The following is a 23651-nucleotide window of genomic DNA, read 5'->3' as shown; positions in this document are numbered from 1 at the left end:
CCTAATTCTCAGGTACCAACTTCCCCCTCCAAACTGGACAATATTTTGACCCATGTTAATTCTATCTGTTTTCAATTTTGAAGTATTGCTATTCCGAGTGGCCATTCTCGTGGCCCTTTTGGGGGCCCTTCGGGTAAGTGAACTTGTCACTTCTAAGTGTAACACATCTGCATGGGCTTTGAAGCATTGTTATGTGTGTTTAATAAGTGAAGGGGTGGAAATGGTAATTTGTCGGGCTAAAATTGACTACCACAGTAGAGGTGCCATAATTAGTCTTTCTCCAAGAGCTACCAAATCTTTATGTCCCATATCAGCTGTCATTGCATACTTTGGAGTATGTGGGGATGGTCTGGGCTCTCTTTTTCACCATATGGATAACTACCTACTTACCCATTAATCAATTTTGGGCTGTGGTATGGGATGCATTACATAAAATGGGTCTTAATCCATCAGAATTCGGTACTCAGTCTTTTTGCATAGGTGCTGCATCTTCTGTGTCTGTGGCAGGGATGCCGAGGGACAGATTCTGGCTAGTGGGCATTGGTGCTCATCTGCACGCCATCGGTACATTCGTCCCCTCTCATGTTAGTGAGTGGATCCTGTTTTCAAAATGCTAACTGATTCTGTTTTTCAGCCGTCTTCTCTAGTCCAGGTGCTCATCTTTGTCCACAGTTATGTGTTTTGGGCCAGTCAGTTGTCTTGCTGGTGTGGCCAAAGTAGACTGGTATGAACATCTAAGGATGACCTGGAGACACTGCATGCCTGTTCTGGATGAGTATATTGCCAAGTGTAGAGTGCCCCACCTATTGGTGATGCATTTGGATGGGAATATCGGCTGCTTCATGGTAAAACCTTAATTCTGCAAGCTATTGAAGATTTGCAGTTTGGCTGCCCATTTCCCGGGTATGTTGATTGCTCGGTCGTGCATGATTCCCCGGTTATGTTGGCATGGTCAGGGTGGAATTCAGTGTTTCAATTGATCCTGGAGGAAGGTTAACTGAGAGGTTGGTAGGGCTGTGATGGCCTTGGGGCATCATGTGCTCTCACATCCTGACATTTGGGCCTATGACAGTACTTTGTATCGGGGCAATAGAGTTCATCTGTCTAATCATGGGAACAATTTGTTCCTCCAGGACCTGCTACAAGGTTTTACTAAATTTTTTAGAGGGATGGAGTTAGCGGGGGCTAAACTGAGGTTTGCCCTGTTTTTGTGGCAGGTGAGTGAGGGTTGGGGTAGGTTATCTAAGTTTGGTGTCTGACTGGAGGTGAGTAGGCAAGATTAGGAACAGCCCTTGCAGCCCTTTGCGGCCACTGGGCTGGGATCCGCCCCTACCCGGAGGCTGGCTGATGCCCACCACTCAAGAGTTGTGCGGCCTGGGTGGTGTGGGGGCTGGTTGGCCTCCCCTCAGTGGGATTAAAGCCTCACGGTTGTAGTGACATCCAGACTTGGAACTGGACTGAATCAACACCTAGTCCTTCACCCTGTGGTGGGCAGTCCTCCTTATGAGGCTGATGAACAGAGGGGGTTCCTGCACTCTAAATGTAAAGTTCCTCATTGCAGGTTATTGTAATTTATTAATAAAAGTGGCCCTAGTTCATCCAGTTACACTTGTCTTGTTCTTATTGGGCCTGGGTGTGCAACAAATGCCATTACAATGCAATGCTTGTTTGAAATTTGCTCCTATTCAGGAGCAAGCCTTTGTTGTGAACAGTGCTGCCCCATTATTGAAATGGTACTCATAAAAATAATCTGGCTTTCATGTTTAAAATGGTTTGTCTATCTGCATATAGACAAGCTAATACATCAGTAATAAGTAAATCAGGGGTGTAGCAAGGTTGGAGTGGGCCCAGAGACGAGATTTTAAAATGGGCCCCTCACTGCCTTCTTCTCCTTGTCCTGGCCCGATGTCTCTGCTAACTATCCCAACTGGTTACAAGGTGTAAATAACAGCAGAACCAACTAATACAACAGAATCAGGGATGAGGGATCATGACCATGCCTGTGCCCAGTATATTTAGAAAGTGTTAATCTCCTTTGTGATTAGAAACACACTGAAGCTAGTGTTTATGTAACAGCATTCCTTGGGGGAGTTAATCAGAATATTGGTCATAGTAATCACATATCCATTAAGTGAATCCCATTTTGGCATTCCCCTCATCCACTTCCAAGACATCTCACCGTATGAAAACATAATGCAGCTTCTAGGCTACCTTACTTAAGCAATGAGCCCACCATATCAAATAGCAGCTATATGGGATTTCTCATCACCAAACGACATGGCTTTGAAATTTTTGCAACATTAAACTGTTTCACCAACCTTGATGAGAGCTTGGAGGCACTATTTGCATCAAACTCAAAAGTTGCACTTGCTATTTAAGCCTTTAGCATAAAGCAGCCCACCCCCTCATTCTGAGCAAAGATCCTTCTTGTAACACTTATTTTGGGACTACAGCACAAATATGAAGCTCAACAATAGATAATAAAGGCAAAATTGCAGGGTACCCAGCTGGAGTTTAGTGCAAAGTCCACTAATGGGAACACAATCTCCCACACTTGAAGGTCCCTGAAAAACCCTGAACATAATAATAAATAATAATGATAATAGCAACAGTAGTAGTGATATATCGATAGTGTTCTTTGCCTTGCATCAGACATTAACATTCCTACAACAGTATAAAAGGAGCTAAAATCAAGACAGTCTTTGCATTAATAATGCATTTTTGTGTGGGAGGAGGAGGAGGAGGGTGCTGGGGGATAAAAAAATTAGGGGGCGCGTATAACAAAAGGCACTCGAGGGACTATTCTGGTCATCTCAATGGATGTCTGCAGCAGAAGAGCAGCCCCTCTTTCCTGGAGCCAGCTATTTGCAATTTCACTACCAGGTTGCAGGGAGTGAGGGAGAGGGGCGAGTGTCCCAACAAGCCAGCTGCCTCTGCACCGGGTAGCCTCTTACCTTGGTCCCCGGCCACCACCTGCCTTTCCTCGGCTCTCCCTCCAGCAGCGGTGTCGGACTGAGGCAGGACAGGGCAGAAGTTGGCAACAAAGGAGAAAGTTCTTAGTCTTAGACTAAGGTGTCTGACTCACAATTCCCCATACTAAGAGTGCGAGTTTATTCTCGGAGGAGTATCTGGACAGATTTACTTGTATACAAACACCACACTTCCCCATGGCGCTTATTTCCACGCAAGGCTGCAAAATCTTCCACACACTTCTTGGAAGTTAATTGAGTTTCCCTAACAAAAGCAGGTACGTAACACACCATGTTAGTGTGGGAAGCAACAGTGGGCAAATGACAAGGCTGGATCTACCAGCAGAGAGGGAAATACAAACTAACTGCTGCATGCAGCAGCACTGCAAGGCCGGGCACATTTGGGGGAGAAATGGCACTTGCTGCCGGCCAGGTTGGGTCGCTCGCGTGGGTGGGTGGCTGCAGCAGTGGTGGGGTGGGGTGGAGTGGACACACACTGGCTTTAGGGCAGCAGTAGCAGGAGGAACTAGCGGTTGGCCCTCACCTCGGTGGTCCTTCCCCGGTTATAACATTTTATGGAGCCTGCCTCGCCCTCGTATATTCTGTTCGGCAATATCAGCATTCCCCTCGCCACACCCTGACGCCAGCGGCTAAATCTCGATCATCAGGTCTTTCGCATTCATTCACCATTTCCCTGCATGTAGGGATAAATATTATTTTTTTAATCCGATGTTGATGAAATCCGTGGCACTGGCAGGCTGAGTGTGGCAGTAAATAGCAGCTCTTGTGTGATTGCAAAGTTATGCACTAGCCGGGCTCTGGGCTCATAAAGCTGACACACAGTCGGGCGGGAGAAAGTTTGGGTTTTTATGCCCCCCCCCCGGCCCCCTTGTATCTCACATGCCCCCACCCCACCCCTGTTAAGGCTACCAGTAGCCTACCTCCTGCCCGCGCCCCTACTCAGTGGCAGTGGGAATGCTAACTACCTGAGGAGGAGGGGGGCTTCATGTGTTCTTTTGTGTTGTCTGTGTAATCTCTCGTGTCTCTCTCCCAGTCTTCCTAGTAGTCTAGCAGGCTGTGGCAGCAGCAAGGCAGGGAAGGAACAAACAGCAAAGTGCAAAGGCTAAGAGAGCAGCCTCGAAAAATTCCCACCTGTGTGAGCTGAGGATGGGATCATGTGCCACTCACGTGCGGCGCCCAACCAATGAGAGCGAAGGGGAAGAATGAGGAGGAGCCTACAGTGACACAAAGTAAAAGAGTGTGGGGGAAGGAGAAGGGAAGGTTGGATATGGCGGTGCGGGCCACGTGGCGCAAAAAGAACTATTTTTTTCAAGAATTAAAACAGTAAATAATGAAATAAAGCCTGGGCGGGCAGGGGAGTCATGTGACCTATCTCTGGGTGGCCCCCTCGAGGCAGTGGGCCCCCAGACAACTGTCTCACCTTGCTCTATTATAGCTCTGTCCCTGACGTAAATATAGTTTGACATGGGGAACTTGATGTAATAAGGACCAACATGAGCTCAGTACTGAGCTGAAGTACTCCTTCAATTAAAGTAGGATTGTTAATTGGTTTACTGTGACCAGGTTTTATTATTTTTTGGTAGCTCTTGTACATTTTTAGGGTTGGATCCAGAATTTGTGTCTACAGAATGAAAGTTGTGTAAGGGATCTTCCCTGCCCCATCCCACAGTAGCCCATTGCACCTCTGAAGCCTCTCTTGAGGTTCAGTGGGATAGGGCATGGAGAAATCTCCAGAAATTGATTGCAGGAACCTTCTGCAAGCAGAACTTCACTTGCAGAAGGTTCTATATTCTATGCCTGATTTATGAGGATCCCCCCCACCTGCAGCCCCGCCTCATCCCATACACCTTTTGAGGGTCCCTGACTTCAAGGGCAAAGAGGGCTGCTGCAGGGAGGAGATGCAAAAGATTCCTTGCATGAGTTTCATTCTGCTTAGGGAAGTTAGGATCTAACCAGTATCTATAATACCTCAGACGTGAATTTATTCCTGGATATGAGGATCACTCCATTGTATGGCTCACTGGATGCAGCAAATAATTGTATGGCTCCATACAAATAATTGCAACAGGCTCCAGCTCCTTGAGCTGCCATTTTGTGACAGGCTGTGGTAGGATAGATGCCAAGGCTAGTAGAAACCAAAAGTAGATCATGCAAGCCTGAAGTCTGCCCACCTCTGACCTAGAACACGGAAACAAGCCTAAATGCCATGGATCTGAAGGTCTAATTTCCAGAAGCTTTTTATTTATGATTTACAGAAACAGAAGAGCAGGAAAGACTATTAAAATATTCTTGGCATTGACTTTTTAGGTGAGAGGGTTTTTTTGCAAACATATTGAAAATTGATAAAAGCACAAATCCACAGACAAACTGTTTGTTGTGGCAATGATCTCCAAGCCACACAACCATGTGGGGAGAAGCCAAGGGCTTCCTTTGGGTAAGAGGCAAGGCTGCAAGTAAGAAGAGATTTGCTAAAATGGAAGAGGATTGGGCAGGCTTTTTAGACATTTGTATTTTTCATTGTCTGGTGTTAATTATATTTACTGGAACAGTCCCGGAGCTTCTAGGACTGGATGGGTTCAAGAAAAAAATAAATGTTAATGGATTGCAATCTACAATGATATGATGTGAATATTTCAATTTATTTTGTTTAATCTGGTTGAAATTCAGCTGGTTGAAATTCTCTCTTTACTTTACAAGTACCCAAAAGATGACTTTCTACATGCTTCTGAGTCAATGCTCTCTTTCTGTATTGTTATATGCTTTCTTTCCCATGTAAGTCATTTATTACACAGTTATGGTACATTAATTTTTACAGCCTAAACACACTTTTCACTTTCAAAGATTGATTTTGATAGGGCTGTGAATCAGAGTTTATTAGACAGATACACACTGAACTCCCACGCTCAGGGTCTTCTTCCTATATTATTTTGATATAACACCAAAATGACGCTCACTAAGCCAGACAGCCCCAGTGTTTTATCCCATAAACCTCTCCACCAAATATTTTAATTTTATGTCTCTTAAACCTTTGATTGAGTGCAGACATGGTTAGCATTGATAAAATACTATTATTGAGCTACAGCTTTTTTAAAGGCATGAGATAGTTATTTGGGGTGTTTGGAAATAATTACTCATTTGAATAATTACAGTGCCAGTTGTTTTTATTTGAATTCCAGTATATCTGTCCCAGTATATCTTATGGTTGGATGGGATTCAAAGAAATGATATGCACAGAACAGCAGTTTGTCTCTTCAGCAGCTAAAATGGCTATGTCAAAAACAACAAACCAGTTCAGCTTCTTTTGAAACTATGCATTACTGGAGAGAATGCTATAGGCATTCTGTGAAGAATGCTAATTACAAACTCTCCCACATAGTGAAGCTGATAGATTCTTTGCATATACATACAGGTGGTCCTTGTTATCTGCAGATTTCATACCTGCGGATTCACGAATCCACCGCCGGGAAAAAGACACCCGCCCTCGGCATATGTGGGTGGGGGGAAACACATGCTGACCTATTTTATTCACAGGTCGGAGGTGGCTGGAAATTACCATGGAGGTAATTTCTGGCCACCATTTTCTTCAATAGAGCCACAAAATGGCTTCCGTCTTTGTGAAAAAATAGAAGCGGGGAGCGGGGGGACGGACCACTGATTTCCGGCCGATGTGCAGCCACAGCAGAGAAAGGTAAGAAGCTCGCCTCGTGAAATCTGGCCGATTTTCAGCTGACCAGGAACATAACCCCTGTGATCCCATAGGTTCCCTTAACTCGATATTCACGGTTTCCATATTCACAGCTGCAGACCGGAATGGAACCCTGCAAATATCGAGGTGCACCTGTACTGTATATTTACATATGTTTCTTAAACCATTTTAAAGAAAGTTAATAATGGCATACCTAGAGCACTAAATGTATTCTTGTACTCCGGCACATTTTAATTGAAAACCAATTCTAATGTATAACTTTGCAATAGACATATAGGTTTGTAGTTACTCCTCTGGAATACATATGGAAAACCTTTTACTGTAGCTAAAATTTCATGTGGATTTTGCATGATGGAGGATACTAAAACACTGCCAGCGCCTTCAAATAGATATGTCCTGAAATACACATGTAGATTTTCCAATCCTGATGTAATGTTTTCATAAAGTTGCTTGTTTTGAAATAAGAATAGTTTCAAATACAGCTAGTCAACTAATTATTCCTATATTCTAAATTAAAAAGAGTTTTATGAGCAGATATTGCTTTTGAGTGGCAGACAATTGCACAGGAGGAAATCTGTGTGTTTTGTAAGCCAATTGTTATTTGGCAAAATCTCATTTGTATAGAAAAAATACCCCAAGGTCAAAGGAAACCACCATTACTCAAGTTTCTTAATAATATGATTCAAGCCAACTAAATATTCTTATTTAATACTACAGTACAGAAGTTCAGGCTCTGCCAAAATATTCTCCTGCACTTGAATTATGTAGCAAGAAGCAAGGTGTTCCTTCAAGCATTAAACACTAAAAAAAAACCAAAAAATCTTTCACTAATAATGTCACAGGCACTAACTAGAAGGTAAAGTAAACACAACACAAAATAGGGTTTATTGCTGATCCAAAGAAGAATGTAGATGCCCCCCGCCAAAAGACCAGAAAGAGAAACGAATGTAATAATAGGCTGCCAAAAATTCAGAATGTACCTGAAAATGGGTATATTAATTTAATTTAATTTAATTTATTTATTATATTTTTATACTGCCTGATATGTACATCTCTAGGCAGTGTACAAAATTTAAAATATTTAAAAGTCATAGATTAAAATATAAGACACAATAAAAATAGAATAAAATAGTTATTAAAGCAAGTTCTTAAAATTAATTCTAATTAAAAGCCTGCGAAAACAGGAGAGTCTTGACGTTCTTCCTGAAAACAAACAGAGAAGGAGATGCTCTTATCCTAGCAGGGAGCATATTCCAAAGCCCTGTGACAGCCACAGAGAAAGCCTGGTCCTGGGTCGCCACCAAATGAGTCAGTGGCAACCATAACCAGACCTCTCCAGAAGATCGTAACAGGTGCCAGGGTTTATGACAAAGGACGAGCTCTCTTAAATGGCCTGGACCCAAACCGTTGAGGACTTTATAGGTTAACCAGCACTTTGTATTTCACCCGGAATCATATCGGCAGCCAGTGCAGTTCTTTTAAAACTGGAGTTATGTGGTCCCTTCGTGTTGTTCCAGAGAATATCTGGGTCATTCTGGGACTTCCGTATTCGTTCCTCAGTGACCCGTACCTTCATAAATACATCACTTTTACAGACTTCTGTAGACAAACAACCAAATTATATGAAAATTGCTGTGATCTCCATACAATGCCTATCCTCATCAATGAGTGGAAAGAATAAAACAAGCTTATCGTTTAGTTTGACTCACACATTGGTACACTGTTGTACCAATTACATTGTTGTTGTCAACACTGTTGTCAACCCTAACCTACTACATAGCTACACAGAGCAGCTATGTAGTAGGTTTTACATGCACTAATTATATCCATCTTGGTTTCCTTGCCATTGCAATTTTAGAATCCTTGTCTTGTTTTTTTAGTAACATGGCTGTTAATTCTAATGATGTGTATTATATATGCAGTGATGATGGGTAGTTCTTTTTATACTATTTGAGCCTTTTAAAATTTTATTTATTTATTTATTTATTTGTTTGTTTGTTCAATTTTTAGACCACCCTTACAAAATAGCTCAGGGTGGTTCACAAACATCAAAGACCCTTTAAAACAATTTAAGAGCACTGGAAGGCCAGGCCGAACAGGTAGGTCTTTTAGCATGTGTATTGTTGTCAACATTGTAATTTAGTAGTTACTGGGTATATATATATTGGTTTCTTATGATGTAGACCACATTTTTATACTTTTATAGGCTTTTCCCCTTTTAGTGAAAATCATAATATGGTCCCTTTTAAAAAAACCCACCTTTTGAGCAATGGTAATGATTTGATTTACAAGGAACAGCTGAAAGCCCTTGGGAGTATATTTAAAAGAGGATTGGTGTGACTCACTCTATGGCCCTTGTAATCACTGTTCCCTCTAAGGCATGTGCATGCGCATGCGCGTGATCACCTTCCCCCAGGCCCCCATGCAGCAGTTTTGTTCTGCCGTCCGACCCCTCTCCCCAGCTGGGGAACACTGCCCCATTTCCCCCTCTCCCCAGCCGGATGGCCGTCTCTGCCTCCTCCTCCCTCCCTCCCTCCCTCACCAGCCCGGCCTTCACCAGTTCTGGCTGGGGCGGGGAGGGAGGTGGCGCGCTGCAGCCAGAGGACTACGGAAGGCAGAGATGGAGGGAGGAGGAGGACAGGAGGATGGAAAGCCAGGGATGGGCAGCGACTTCTGCCAGGAGCTCTCTGCCCTCCCCAACCGATCCCTGTCCTCCCCAGCTCCCTGGCTGACCGCAGTTTTAGCTGATAATTTTCTTCCACAGTGATGCTTTTTACATTTTCTATTCCTAGAGAACAAGAAATGCATTCTAACCCTTGCAGATCATTTACAGCTTTCAGGTATGCTAATGCCTGATAAACGTACTTTGCGATCCTCCAGCAGGGAGCAGGCGGTTAATTACTTCCTGATTCTCTCCCACAGTGTATGGCAAAGTTTAAGTTACTCATTATCACTCTGCAAAGGTACTCAGCTGATCTCTGTGCTCTCTGCAGCAAAATGTGGCTAATTTTTTGTGTGCACTGCACAAACCTGGCTGGCAAGAGCAAAAAGCTTGGGAGCTTTTTCAGAGCCCCTGGTGGCACAGTGGTAAAACTGCTGCCCTGTAACCAGAAGGTTGCAAGTTCAATCCTGACCAGGGGCTCAAGGTTGACTCATCCTTCCGAGGTCGGTAAAATGAGTACCCAGAATGTTGGGGGCAATATGCTAAATCATTGTAAACCGCTTAGAGAGCTTCCAGCTATAGAGCGATATATAAATGTAAGTGCTATTGCCAGGCGCGTAACGATGATCGGGCAAGGGGAGACAGTTGTCTGGGGGCCCCACAGCTTAGGGGGCACCCGAGAGACATGTCACGTGCCTCCCCCACCCAGCGCTGGCCCCAGCTTCCTCGATTAAGTGTATTTTTAAAAAATGTTTTTTAAAAATTCCACCTTTGTTCCGGAGCGCCGTATTTCCTGCCTGCTGCTGCCTCCACCCACCCTCCACCCTTTTGCCTACTTCTGTGGCCGACGGGGCTCCTCCTCTTTCCCCACCCATTGGCTGCTGCTGGTGCAGAGAAACGTGCATGCTCAGCTGCTGCTGCTGCCTAGCACGTGCTGCCGAGGAAGGAAGAGGAGGTCGCCGCTGGAAGTGGAGGTCCCCCACTCTCCTTCCCCCTCCCTGCCCGCATGGTTCCCCATTCTCCTTTCCCCTCCCTGGCCACCCACATGGTCCTTGCTTTCCTCCCCCGCCCGCATGGTCCCCGCCCGCCCGTCCGCATGGCTGCCTCTCCACGGCCGCGGTTCCTGGCTGGGCCGGCTTTCCTCCTCCTGGCCCGTGCTTTGCCCGCCCGCCTGGTCCCCGCTTTGTGCTGCCTGCCTGTCCGCCTGATCCCCGCTTTGTGCCACCCGCCCGCCCAGTCCCCGCTTTGTGCCACCCGCCCGCCCAGTCCCCGCTTTGTGCCGCCCGCCCGCTCCCCGCTTTGTGCCGCCTGTCCGCCCAGTCCCCGCTTTGTGCCACCCACCCATCCAGTCCCCGCTTTGTGCTGCCCGCCTGTCCGCCTGGTCCCCGCTTTGTGCCACCCGCCCACCCGGTCCCCGCTTTGTGCCACCCGCCCACCCGGTCCCCGCTTTGTGCCGCCTGTCCACCCGCTCCCCGCTTTGTGCCGCCTGTCCACCCGCTCCCCGCTTTGTGCCGCCTGTCCGCCCGCTCCCCGCTTTGTGCCGCCTGTCCGCCCAGTCCCCGCTTTGTGCCGCCCGCCCGCTCCCCGCTTTGTGCCGCCTGTCCGCCCAGTCCCCGCTTTGTGCCACCCGCCCACCCAGTCCCCGCTTTGTGCCGCCTGTCCGCCCAGTCCCCGCTTTGTGCCACCCGCCTGCCCAGTCCCCGCTTTGTGCCGCCCGCCCGCTCCCCGCTTTGTGCCGCCTGTCTGCCCAGTCCCCGCTTTGTGGTAGGCGGTGATGGCAGGTGGGGGGGCCCATTTTAAAATCTTGTCTCTGGGCCCCCTCCAACCTTGTTACGCCCCTCGCTATTGCTATTGCTATATGTTGCTTTGGTAAATTCAAACCTATTTCTGCATTGTGTTTTTAAAACTTTAAAAGAGACAGACAAGTGGAGGTCACGGGAGTACTGAGGAGAAGAAGGGAAAAGACACTGTGTGTGTAGACTGTAGGTGTGTGTTTGTAGCCTGTGGAGCGAGGTGTGTGCATCAGAGGGATTTGTGTGTCTGTGTATGTAGAGGTAATTGTGTGGCGTGAGAAGGAAAGAAGTGCATCAGAGGGATGTGTCTGTGTGTGTATGTATGTACGTACAGAGGGAGGTGTGTGGGGTGGGAAGGAAAAGAGTGTATCAGTGGGAGTTTTGTAAATTTAACTAGGTGCATCTCTGCAGTGTTAAACTGTGTATGTTTGTGACTTGGTTTTACATAAAATAATAAATATTATTTAAATTATTATTCAAAAAATAAATTTTATTTATTTGAAATGTTAAGGGGCCCTGCAATGCTGATTTACCCCCAGCCCTGCACACCCCTAGGGACAGCACTGATGGAGGGGGAGGAGGACAGGAGGCGGCAGCAGCTCTTCTGGCACAGAATATTTAAGGGGGGGCATCAAAGTTTTTGTGTGGCACACTATGCACACCACATACCTTTGGTTTCTGTATCTGTGTGTGTTGCTGTAATGTGTGCACACACTAAATTGATACTGCTACCCAGAACATAAATCTTTCCATTCACTGATAGTGGAAATTAAAGGGAACACTGCTTTTAACTTGGTAAAAGGAGATTACATTTTAAGTTGATAAACATTCACTTTTAAACTTTTCTATTATAAAATCTTTTCTATAGAGAAAGAGTGGGGGGGGCTTATACACAGGAGGAACAGTGTACCAATGTATGAGTCAAGATAATCGGTAAGCTTGTTTTATTCTTTCCACCCACTGATGAGCATAGGGATTGTGTGGGGATCATAGCAACTTTCTTATAATTGGGTTGTTTGTCTACAGAAGTCTGTAAAAGTGATGTTTTTATGAAGGTACAGGTCACTGAAGAACACCTATGTCGAAATGCATCTGACCTGTTGGAAATGACCCATTGAAAAGGACTCTTACACTTTGAAAAGACTTCTTATTGTTTGGTGGAAATGCATTCGGTCTTCCTAAGGATTTTGGCTCACTGTGAGCCTACTTTGACTGTTCAGGGACATTTTTATATGTTCCTTTATGTGATTTTGTATTATATTGCTGTCTGCAGAGGAATGTTTTCATGATATGATTTTAAATGTGTGTAGTAGTTCTATGTAGAACATGTAAATTATGTTAATAAACCCATTTTCTGGTACATTCTGAATTTTTGGCAGCCTATTATCACATTAATTGTAATTGTAATTGTAATTTTATTTACAGTCATTGACCAAACAGAAATATCACATTAATAATTTATTATTATTATTATTATTATTATTATTAATACCACCAGCCCTAAACAGCTTAGGGCCTGGGTATTTAAGAGAACATTTTCTTCACCATGAGCCCCACCGCCTGTTAAGATCATCTGGAGAGATTCATCTGTGGTGGACGCCAACTTGTTTGGAGGCTACTCAGGAACGGGCCTTCTTCATTGCTGCCTGTTGAAATAAGAGCCTCCCCGTCTCTGGCAATGTTTAAAAAGGCACTGAAGATACATTTATTCAGCCAAGCTTTTAATCAGACGTATGGTTTTAATTTTTAATGTTGGTTTTAAATGATTTTAATGTTAATGATTTTAATGTTTAAATGATTTTAAATTGTTTTAATTGTAAACCGCCTTGAGATTTTAATTGTAAAGCTGCCTTGAGATTTTCTTAATGAAAGGTGGGGTATGAATTTAACAATAAACAAACAAACAAACAAACAAACAAACAAACAAACAAACCGTCCAGAGATGCAAGTTTTAGGCGGTATAAAAATATGTTAAATAAATAAAATAAATAAATTAGTTTCTTGTTCTAGTCCTTTTTTTTTTTGCATCTACTAGCTAGAAGGTGCCTGTAGCACTTGCAAAGGTGTATACTCAAGAAAGTACTTATAATTGCAACATATTCACTAACTAGAGGATTTTCTAGCAACAAAGTACTGCTAACTGAGTACTAGGGACATACTAAATCTCTGTAAAACAAAGGGTACTATAGAAAGATGGCTGGTGGATAGCCCTGCAACAAATAACTATCTTATTTGTGTTATACAGACAACTGATAGGAAAGCTCCTTGGCCTCTCAAGAGCACATTCTTGCATCGACGGTAATAAATCCCATGTTGATTATAAAGAATATAATTTTAAGTTATGTTTCATATATATCAGAATTAAAACGCAGTATTGTCCAATATCTATTTTTCCACACACACTAGGGCAATTCACATGACTGACATTACAGTAGGAGAAGACTCCTAAATTTGGGAGCTGGATGTGTTTCCAATTGGAGCACGCCCAGCTCCCAAATTATAGTAGGAGGCTTCTCCTACCTAATTGTCAATTGTGTGAACTGCTCTATGTCATATTCAGTATTTTTAAAAGTAGCCTAAGCTAAAAGTAACTTTAAGTACCTGTAAAGTACAGTTCATCATTCGTACGATGTAATCAAATTGCTGGTGATCCAGTATTGCTCGATTTTGCTGAACATGGAGGCTTAGTTCCCGTGTCAAACACTGTCGCGCTGCTTTTCCTTTTAGGGCTCTTAGTGCAGCAGGCAGGGTCTGTAGAGGTGAAAACCTAACATTAGAAAATTATGGAATTCACCAATTCCACCGAAATGCAAGTGCTAATTTATTCTTTTTTGCTAACATTTTGTATTGTAATGTTTCTAAATTTAGCTGAAGTAGCAAATAAATGATCTACTTTTAAGCTGAGCACCAAGGTTTGAGTTCCCTCCAATTTTATATACAGGAGAACCTTGTTAATTGTGGACCCACCATCCGGGATCGGGTAATGGACACACAACCTCCGTATACACAGTGGGGGGATGGCAAAAATGGGCTACAGTTGTGTATTCATGGGTTGGGTGTAGCCGTAAATGACCTTGGAGGTCATTTACGGACAATTTCTGGCCATTTTTGATGAACATTTTACTCTTGGGGGGTATCCTTGGCGTCCTAAAGGACAGTGGAGCATGGCAGGGCACTTTATTTGGCCCCTTTACTGCCTTTGGGGGAAATTTGGGGCTATTCTTTGTAGTCCAAGAACCAAAGCCCTAATATGCCCCATTATCTGCAGATTTGCTATCTGCCCCCCAACCCTGCAGAATGGAACCCCTGAGAATAACGGGTTCTCCGGTATTCAATATTTAATAGTCAAACAGCATTTTTCTGCCAAATCCTACAACTGTGGGTGCTTAGAGTAGAGACTTCTTGGATGTGGCCTTGAAGTTAGGAAATATGTTGCATAGTGAGATGAACCAGTGTCCAGCTTTGCAGACTTTTGAGAAAGCATTAAAAGTGTTGCCATTCCCACAGGTTTTGGGAGGAGTCATATATCTTGCTTTTTAGCAATTTGATGCATTTGTATTTTTATGGATTTTCTTTTAGACTGATCTAATTTTGTTGCATTCTGCCTTATATCTGTAGTTGAGACAAGGCATGTATTTTAAAATATAATTTCTAAAACTAACATGAAATAATACAAAAATGTATTTTTATACTGCTTTTGCATAAGCCTCAAAGCCGCTCACAACTGTAAGAAATACAGTTAGAGGGTAAAAATTAAAACCAACAAACAAAAAGTGCTCAGAATTTCAGAGACCATAAAGAAGCTCTGCCTGTGCACAGCAGCAGCCAAGCTTTAGACGAGAAGATAACGGAATACAGCCATTCTCAAAGATCTGAAGAAGTGGGTAGAATCACTTTTTAAGGAGCAAGCAATTCTTAAGATACCTTTAAAGCCCTAAACAGTTTTGGACAAGTAATGATCAGTACCCTGAACAGTACCTTGAAGCAAACAAGAAGCCACTGCAGACAGAACAAAGTAGGGATAACAGGCTCCTTAAGAAGCCCTCAACACCAACTTGGCTACTGCATTTTGTATCAGTTGCAGATTCCAAATGCTTTTCATGGGCAGTCCATGAAGAACATATTGCAATAGACAAATCTAGCCGTGAGCAAGGAATAAATGATAGTGGCCACATCTTTTTCCAGGAAATGTTGCAAATGGTGAACCAGATGGAGCTGTGTGAAGACACTCCTGGTCATGGCTGCCACCTGGGCCCCAGGAGCAAAACCGAGTCTAGAAGTATCCACAAGCTGTGGCCTGCTCCTTCAGAAGGAGTGCTGCTCTATCAAAAGCAGGCTGAACACCTCTCCCCAGACTCCTACTGACCAAAAACATCTCTGTCTTGTATGGGTTAAGACTCAGCTTATTAGCTCACATCCAGCTAATTACTGCATTCAGACACTGGATCAGGATATTCTCTGCTTCTTTGGGAATAGATAACACAGCAAGATACAGTTGAGTATTTTCTCCATGCCAGTGATGCTACAGCCCAAGTTGCCTGACTACCTCTCTTCACAATTTCATGTAGATGTTGAAAAACATGAGGGACATAATATAACCTTGTAACTCCAAAGGTCATCAGTTGGGGAGCTGAACAGAAGTCCTCCAACATCACTTTCTGGAACCTCCCCTCCACACAGGACAGTGGCCCCCAACCTGGAGAAGCAGTCTACAAGGATACTATTGAAAGTTATGGAGCGGTCTAGAAGAACCAGCAGCCAACAGCCATAATCCTCAGCCACAGAGGTCAATAGCAATAGCACTTACATTTATATACCGCTTTATAGCCGGAGCTCTCTAAGCGGTTTACAATGATTTAGCATATTGCCCCCAACATTCTGGGTACTCATTTTACCGACCTCAGAAGGATGGAAGGCTGAGTCAACCTTGAGCCTCTGGTCAGGATCGAACTTGTAACCTTCTGGTTACAGGGCGGCAGTTTTACCACTGCGCCACCAGGGGCTCAATAGTCAGGGATTATGGTAACTGTACATCAACATCTGTAGGAGGGCCGAAGCTGAGCAGCCCTGCTTTAAAGGCTTTCAATATGATATTCAGATATGGAAGTCAGTGATGAGAAATGAGCCTAAAAGCATGGCTAGGCAAGGCAATAGAACATAATTACTCTGCTTTATAACACATTCAGCATGCTATATATTATTTCATTCATAACTAACAGATTTATAAAAATACTAGGTATGCCTTTCAGAAATTGAAGCAGTACTCTAATCACAAATCTCCTTAAGACAAGAGGGAAGCTCAGGCTGGCTTCCTGTAGCTTCCCTGTAACTGGGCTGTTCATGTATGGTGGCTTTGCATGGCTCTTAAGGTCATGTATGTCTTAAAATTCTAGCTAAGTACTGTAGTAAGAGAAGAAGCCAGTCTGATCGTCTTAGATGTGAGGTCACCATAGAAATGTGGGTGCTTAATTTCAGCAGTTCTCTCAAAGCGGGCAGTATGTACAGAACTGCCTGTCTTTCCTATTGCACTGACTATGTGCTCCTCTTCTCCTTCATCAGTTGCCAGCCCATATAACATGGAGGAAAAGCTACTTGGTGGGTTTTCTCTCTGTGCATACAGAGAACAACAGGGCAGCAGGAGAAGAACCCCAACTACAGAAGCATGGATGTAGAAAGGCAAGACAAGGAGGTGGAAGTAAAATTCTGATTTTCATTTACATTAAGAACTGAAATGTATGTTTACAAATCCCACCTCCACCCCAACACTGCTCCCGCAATCACTTCTAATCTGGCATCCCTGAAAAGCACAATGACTTTATGACAAATCAGAATAAAATTTGGCAAGTTTGGCCAAAGAGAGTTATTCAATCACTTAAAATGTATGAGTTTAACTTGGAAGCACTCTTCAAATAGTTCAGCAAAAACTTTATTACCTTTTCTGTCTCCAGAATTTTATTTTCAAATATAAAAGAGATGCAGTTTCTAACAACTTCCAGCCTTTGCGCACTGTTGAAAACTGTGCTTGACTTTTCTACTATGGAAACTAACAAAGAAAAGAAGTAGAAACATATGTGTAACAATTTGTTATAGAAACCACCATCTCTAAAGAACTATTAACATTAGAAACATTCCTAGGATTACTTCAGGATATATTTGTTTTATTTTGCTACATTATTTGTCATAATTAGCTGCACAGGAGAACAGAAATAGGGATGTTTATTACACAATGCTATCATATTACTTTGAGTAACTCACATATACTATGTCTAATATGTTGATATGTTGCATTCCCTCCACAAGATAATTGTGAAGGTACATTTGTGAGGAACGCCATATCATACCATAATTTATAATCTACATTAATTTTGCAAGGACTGTCCACGAGCAGGAAGGCATCAGACATCTTGCTGATTACATTTTCCTCAAGGTAATAGTTATCATTTATTTTTGGCAGGCATTTCTCACTGTCAGAAAAATGGCATGTCCAGTGGCCAAGAATGTATCTCCCAGAGCCCACATGCAAAGTTGCCCCCGTACTTCAAGACTACAACCAAATTCCCCATTAAAAAATATACAGTTATACATTGGTTGTAAACTAGACAGCACTCAGCAGAGATCAACACACAGAGCTAATTTAAGACAGTCACTGCCCTGCTGCTGCTGCCAAGTCAAAAAGATGGGTCGAAAGTTGGTGAGAGGTTGCTATGGGGTTTGAACACATAGTAGAGATGCAGAAAGCAGCATACAGCACTGTGAGCCATCTAGGGAACACTTCCTTGATTGATCATATAGAATGACTATCATGTATCAAGTAGGGAGATAATCCAATGTATGACACCCTGAGCTCTTATATTATATCAAAATATACATGTAATAAATGAATGTTAAAACAATAATAGTCATTTACATGAATATTCATGTTAAATAAAAGCACATTCCTCATTTTCTTGAAACTGCTACTTTGTATCCCATCAAAATATACAAGCATAAGGACTCCAAGATATTTGAGGCGTGTCCACTGAGAGCACACTCTGTCCTTATTCTTCAATGTCTTTCGAAACTCTTATTTTAATGGGTAAAGTATAACTTCCTTCTTTTAAAACACTGAGGGAAGTTCTAGAAAAGCTAAAAAAATGTATATTTTGGTACTAAGCTAAATCAGCACAATACAGTGAAATGACTAAAGCTGAATGAAATAAACAATTCTCATACCAACAGGTGGGCCAGCAGGAACAACACATTTTTTTTCTACACGAGTAGCAGGTGGTGCACTTTGGTTCTTAAGCAGGCCTTCCTGGATTAAATCCTGAACTTGATTCTCATTAATCTTAGGGAAAGGAAGCACATGAACTCTCAGATGTGATCCTTCTGTAGGCCGTGGAACTTTCTGGAATGCCATGTGAGGATTTGGATTCTCCTGCAATTAAAAAGATCTTTGTATTAATATATTTTTATATCAATACTTTATAGGGCTACAGCAAAACATTTCTGTATTTAAACTAATGAAATACAATAAAGGCCTATTCACTAATAATTTAATGGATAGAAGCAATTGTGTAACTTTTGGGTGAGTATCCATAACTTTGACAGTTCATGAGGCTTCACACACACAAATGATATGATTTAATCAAAGTGAAGCATTTTCAAGTGACACTGATTTCAATACAAGAGATGTGCCTAACTCCTCCACTGAAATTAGTGGGACTTGAAAGTGTTCTTTGGATTGTGCCTGGGATAGATACAAATCAATAGTTAATTTTTTAAAAAACCCCACTAAAATTTAAAATTAGGTTTTTTTCCTTAAAATACCAGTTATAATACATTTTGTTTTTCAGATTATATGGTTTAAAATTAAATCTGAACTTAATATATGTTACTCCCACAAGCCACAGGTCTGAAACCCTGAAGATCCATTGGTAATCAGTATAGACAGTATCAAGCTAGATGGATCAGTTGTTTGATATGTTTAACTTCCAAAGCTGTTCAGAACAATAATCTAAAATCACATAAACTAAAACAATGCACATAAGGAAAAAACAAAAAAACAGTGCTAAAAATAAAATCACAGCACATTACACCCAGGTCATCACCCCATCTAGGCACACGACTACACTTTACTGTCCTCCTAAACAGTGTTTACTCAACAGAGAAGCCCCAAGGCAAGCTTGTTTACACAGACTTGCTATCTCTCAAGGTATTTTAATATTATCTCCTTCCTCACTTTCACTATGTGCTGTGATCTCTCACAGACATGCTGCACACGGTGACAATTACTACAGTACTGTTTACTCAGCAACTTATCTCAGTTATGATTTTCCTCATTTAATTCATTTCAGCCTTAAATTAATACACTAACCATGTAAACAAATTTAAAACTGAAGTATATTAAAGAAGTGGCTATCTCTGCATGACTATAAACAAGTCCCCCCGTCTCACAGTTTTAACACAGCCGTTGTATTTTTCCCAACAAGAAATCAATCAACAAGCTTTCAGGGCAAAGGGAATAGAAAGAGTATGCTGAGCTGGCTCGCAAGTTCATTGCTGGATTTATTTCCCACTGTATATTTTTATCAGCCACTCTATTTCTTTTATTTTTTTAAATGAGGAGGAAAAAGATTATATAGAGGAGACAACAGCAACATGTTTTTATGAACATGGTTTAGTCATTAATGCATCAGGGGGCAGTAGTTGTTCTGGATTAATTAATCTGGAGTAAAAGGGTGTGATCTTTGTGGTGTAGACTTGAGAACAGAATTTAACGTTAATTAAGAAGAAACTTAATGGGATAGCCTCCACCCTATGGTGTGAGGGCCCAGGTATATAAATGAGGATAGAGATGTGCCTGAACCAGTTCAGCACCTCCTTAGGGAAGTGCCAAACTGGTTTGGGCACCAGCATTCAAACCGGTTCGGCAGGGTAGGGGTTGGTTCCTTTAAAAAGCAGGCCTTGAGCCTAATATAGCAGGGTGGTTTTTATGTTCTTTTTAGTCATAACTAAATCCCATTTAAATTAATGAGAGCGAAGTAACTTCTTACTTTATTATATTTTGCTAAAATCAGATGATTATATGCTAATAAAAACTTACCTACCTACAAATTAATGGAATTTAAGTCAGTCATGACTAACTTGTTCCACTTATTCTACCAGTACTTAGTCATGACTACGTTATTCTAGATGCTGCACTGATGTTATTTCTACCAATATTAAAACTAAACATTTTATATAGAATGTTTCACTTTTAAACTGAAGTGACTTGATTGAAAACTAGTGAAAGCAAAAACATTTTGAGTTAACATTTCTACTTTCAGGTCACAACACACACATGTTGGATTGATCTTTGAAAACAGGCACTGCACACTTCAAATATTTTAAGAAACTATTTGGTTTGACTCTTTCCCAAGTGCCTTTATTTTTCATCAAATTATCTACATTGTTTCACAGCTTCATAAAAGATAATCTATATGGTAGGATTGCTAATTTATGCATTAAATTAGGATACATATTTAAAATCCTGTCATTTGAACTCAATGCAAACAACCTATTTTATACAACTTAATTTGCAGAGAATAACAGGCTGACGAAACAGAGTCAAGATAGTTCCCCTTCTCTACACTCTTAACCTATGGCTCAATCTACCAGGGTTCCTGATAATCCTTCTGTATCCATAACTATCTTAGAGCTGCTACAGAGTGAAAAGCTTTAATACACTAATACACCATTTCCTTAAACTGGACATGATACGCCTTCATTTCTTTCCTCAGTGGGGGATACATGCAAAGATAGTGCCACATCAGGCGATGGGTCAGGGTCAGTAGATTCCATGTCTGATTCAAAATCAGAAGATCCATGGTGACTCTTGCCAGACAGTGCTGGAAAGGAATGTGACTGTTGCTCCCGTGAGGGAGGTGTACGAGGTCTAGGAATTGAAGGTTCTCAAGGGTCCATTTGGATAGCTGTAGATAAAACATGCTTCTCCTTGATTTGGGTCTTTTTTGCAACCAGCACTGGTTTTGGAGGAGGAGGAGATTCTGCCAGGTCTGCGTGGCTGCAGCTACTGTTTTTGTTTTGTTTGGTGTGAGGGGGGGCATCCTCCCCAGCCAGTGCACGCAGTGGAAGGGCATGAGAGCAGGCTGTGGTCAGAGGATTTTGTTTCTGGAAACCAGCAGACCTCTATGACCTGTTTTCATCATAGTCATACGCCAATCCTGGAGAAGACTGACCAAAGATATTTGACTGTACAGCAGGTGAAACACGGTGAGAGAATCTGCAGGTGTGCCAAATAGTTGACATGGCCAACTGTGAAGCTGTTAGTGCCCAGGGCACTGGTTAATTTGAAATGGCAGTATCCGGAGGCATAGAATGCATTTCCTGCTCCTCCAAAGGTGGAAGCCCCCTAAAAGTAGAAGGGGCAGTAGCATTGGAGTCTAACATAGAAAGCAAGGATTGTGCCGTGTTGTGATCCAAAGCACTCGCCGTCTCCAACCTTGGGCGAGTCTTCTTCAATCTCGAAAGTAACTGGTGTTTGGCATCGAGGTATCACTGTATTAGTTAGCACTAGGGTGTTCAGTGTCAAGGCCAACTGTTGCGCCTTCGGTGTTCAAGGGGATTTCAACAGCGTCGATGCCGGGGACAAGAAGAATGCCCTCGTTATCGGTGCTGATCTAGGCGCTGGAGGATAGAGTGGTCTTGGTGTCAAGATGGGTAGAGCCGGCAAATCTTGCATTGACATAAGGCTACCATAGGTTCCCTCAATGTCAAAGAGTGCACAAGAATAGCACTTGCTGATGCCGAAGAAGAATCTTTTGATGTCGATGCCAATATCAAGGCTGGCTGCTTCAGTGTCGATCTTTCAGGCACCAATGCTGTCGGTGTTGATGGCCTCGATATCGACACAAACACAACTCTTGTGCTGAAGTCAGTGATGGAGTAGCCTTCTATGCCAACATTTTCTTCTTCTTTTTGGAGTGCTCCGATGTGTCCACCATCTTGTCTCCATGCCACTTCGGTTTCTTAGGAGACTTAGATATAGGTGTCGAAGATTTAGACTGGGTTGAAGCCTCAGCCCTCCAGCCATCTCTTCTAGAAGTCAAATGAGTTCCCTCTTTAGACGGACCAGGGCAACTTAACACATCATCATACAGTGCAGCCCTCAGATGGAGCTCCCGGTTGCGTTGCGTCTGTTTTGAAAAGGACTGGCAAACTTTACACGCGGAGGTGCTGTGTGCTTCCCCCAGACACAGTAAACACAAGTCATGGCCGTCTTGAGAGGGTAACTTAGCCTTACACTTAGAGCAAGGCTTAAATGTTTTTTTATCTGTCTTTCTCCCCAAGAGTTCAGGGTTACCCACTGTCATTGTCCACGTTCCGTCTTTCAAAAATCAAAATATCAGTCCGACCTTTAACTCATTTAGTCCGCAAAATACACAAAACAACATAGTTCTAAACAGTACAAAGGTCAAATCAGCTGATAAATCAATCTTTTTAAACACAGAACTCACTCAGAAAAAACCAAGGAACCAGAATGAGGAGCTGTAGAAACCAAGGAACCAATTGCTACAGCGGTCACAAAGGAACTGAAGTGCTGGAACTTGCTCCCACCTTAAATAGCCACATGGTCATGTGGGGCAGGGCTCAAGCACTGAGAGGAGCTGTGGTACTCCACACCAACAGGCTTCAGCGCAGGGGCAGAACCCATTCTAATGAACAAAAATTAGCCCCTAAGTGGGAGGGACGATGGTGCTTCTTAGTAAGTAATGAGGGGAAAGCACCCTGTAGTTGTTCAGAGACATTCTTTAGGTTATTTTGGTGCAAAGAGTATCTCTCAAAACTGGATGAAAGAACAACAAAATGATAAATGTAGTTCAGTGCAAGAAAGTGCCCCATCCAACCCAGGCCTCAAAGCACTGAGTGGTGGGCCCAGCCAGCCTCCGAGTAGGGGCAAATCACAGCCCAAGAGCTGCAAAACCTGCAAGCGTTGGCTTCCGACTCGCCTTAATTGATCCTGTAGTCAAACACCAATATGAGACAACCAACCCCAACCTGCACTCACCTGTCACAGAAGTAGGGAAACCTCAGTTTAGCCCCCCTTACCCCACCCATCTAAAACTTTAGAGATACCTCACTGAAGGTCCAGGAAGAACCAGGGGTTTCCCAATCTGATAACTGGACTCCATCGCCCCGGTATGAAGCACCTCCATGGGCCCACATGTTGAGAAGCAGAGTCATCCGACCACCCAGCCTCACCACTTGACTAATCTCCCGGTTAACCTTCCACCAGGCATTAATGAACAACCAATACCCCCATGGCTCCTAAAAGCACATATGAGAAAAACCCAGCCACCAAAATATGCAGAAATCAAAACTGGAAACTATCCATTGAGAGAAGGGGCATGTCATTCCATGATGCCTCAGCCAATTCATTCCAGTGTCATCAGCAGGAAAGGGTTGTGCACCTATGCTGATCTGACAAGCACAATAACTAGCCCGGACCTGTAGCCCTG

The 23651-nt window shown here is 42.9% G+C and overlaps 1 protein-coding gene across 13 annotated transcripts in view; it reads right to left on the bottom strand.

Annotated features, from left to right (window-relative positions):
* The window catches only part of SBF2 (SET binding factor 2), a 510140-nt gene that overhangs the window by 188985 nt on the left and 297504 nt on the right, over positions 1 to 23651 (bottom strand). For all 13 annotated transcript variants that reach the window (XM_053274763.1, XM_053274792.1, XM_053274810.1 and 10 more), the window contains 3 exons: positions 18364 to 18568; positions 17085 to 17194; positions 13753 to 13902 (listed from right to left, as the gene is read on the bottom strand). In XM_053274763.1, coding sequence (XP_053130738.1) covers positions 13753 to 13902; positions 17085 to 17194; positions 18364 to 18568 — 465 coding nt within the window. The remainder of the gene's footprint in view (positions 1 to 13752; positions 13903 to 17084; positions 17195 to 18363; positions 18569 to 23651) is intronic.

The sequence above is a fragment of the Hemicordylus capensis genome, chromosome 1 (assembly GCF_027244095.1).
Source record: "Hemicordylus capensis ecotype Gifberg chromosome 1, rHemCap1.1.pri, whole genome shotgun sequence".
Classification (NCBI taxonomy): Eukaryota; Metazoa; Chordata; class Lepidosauria; order Squamata; family Cordylidae; genus Hemicordylus; species Hemicordylus capensis.
This window is presented reverse-complemented; position numbering and strand designations above follow the sequence as displayed.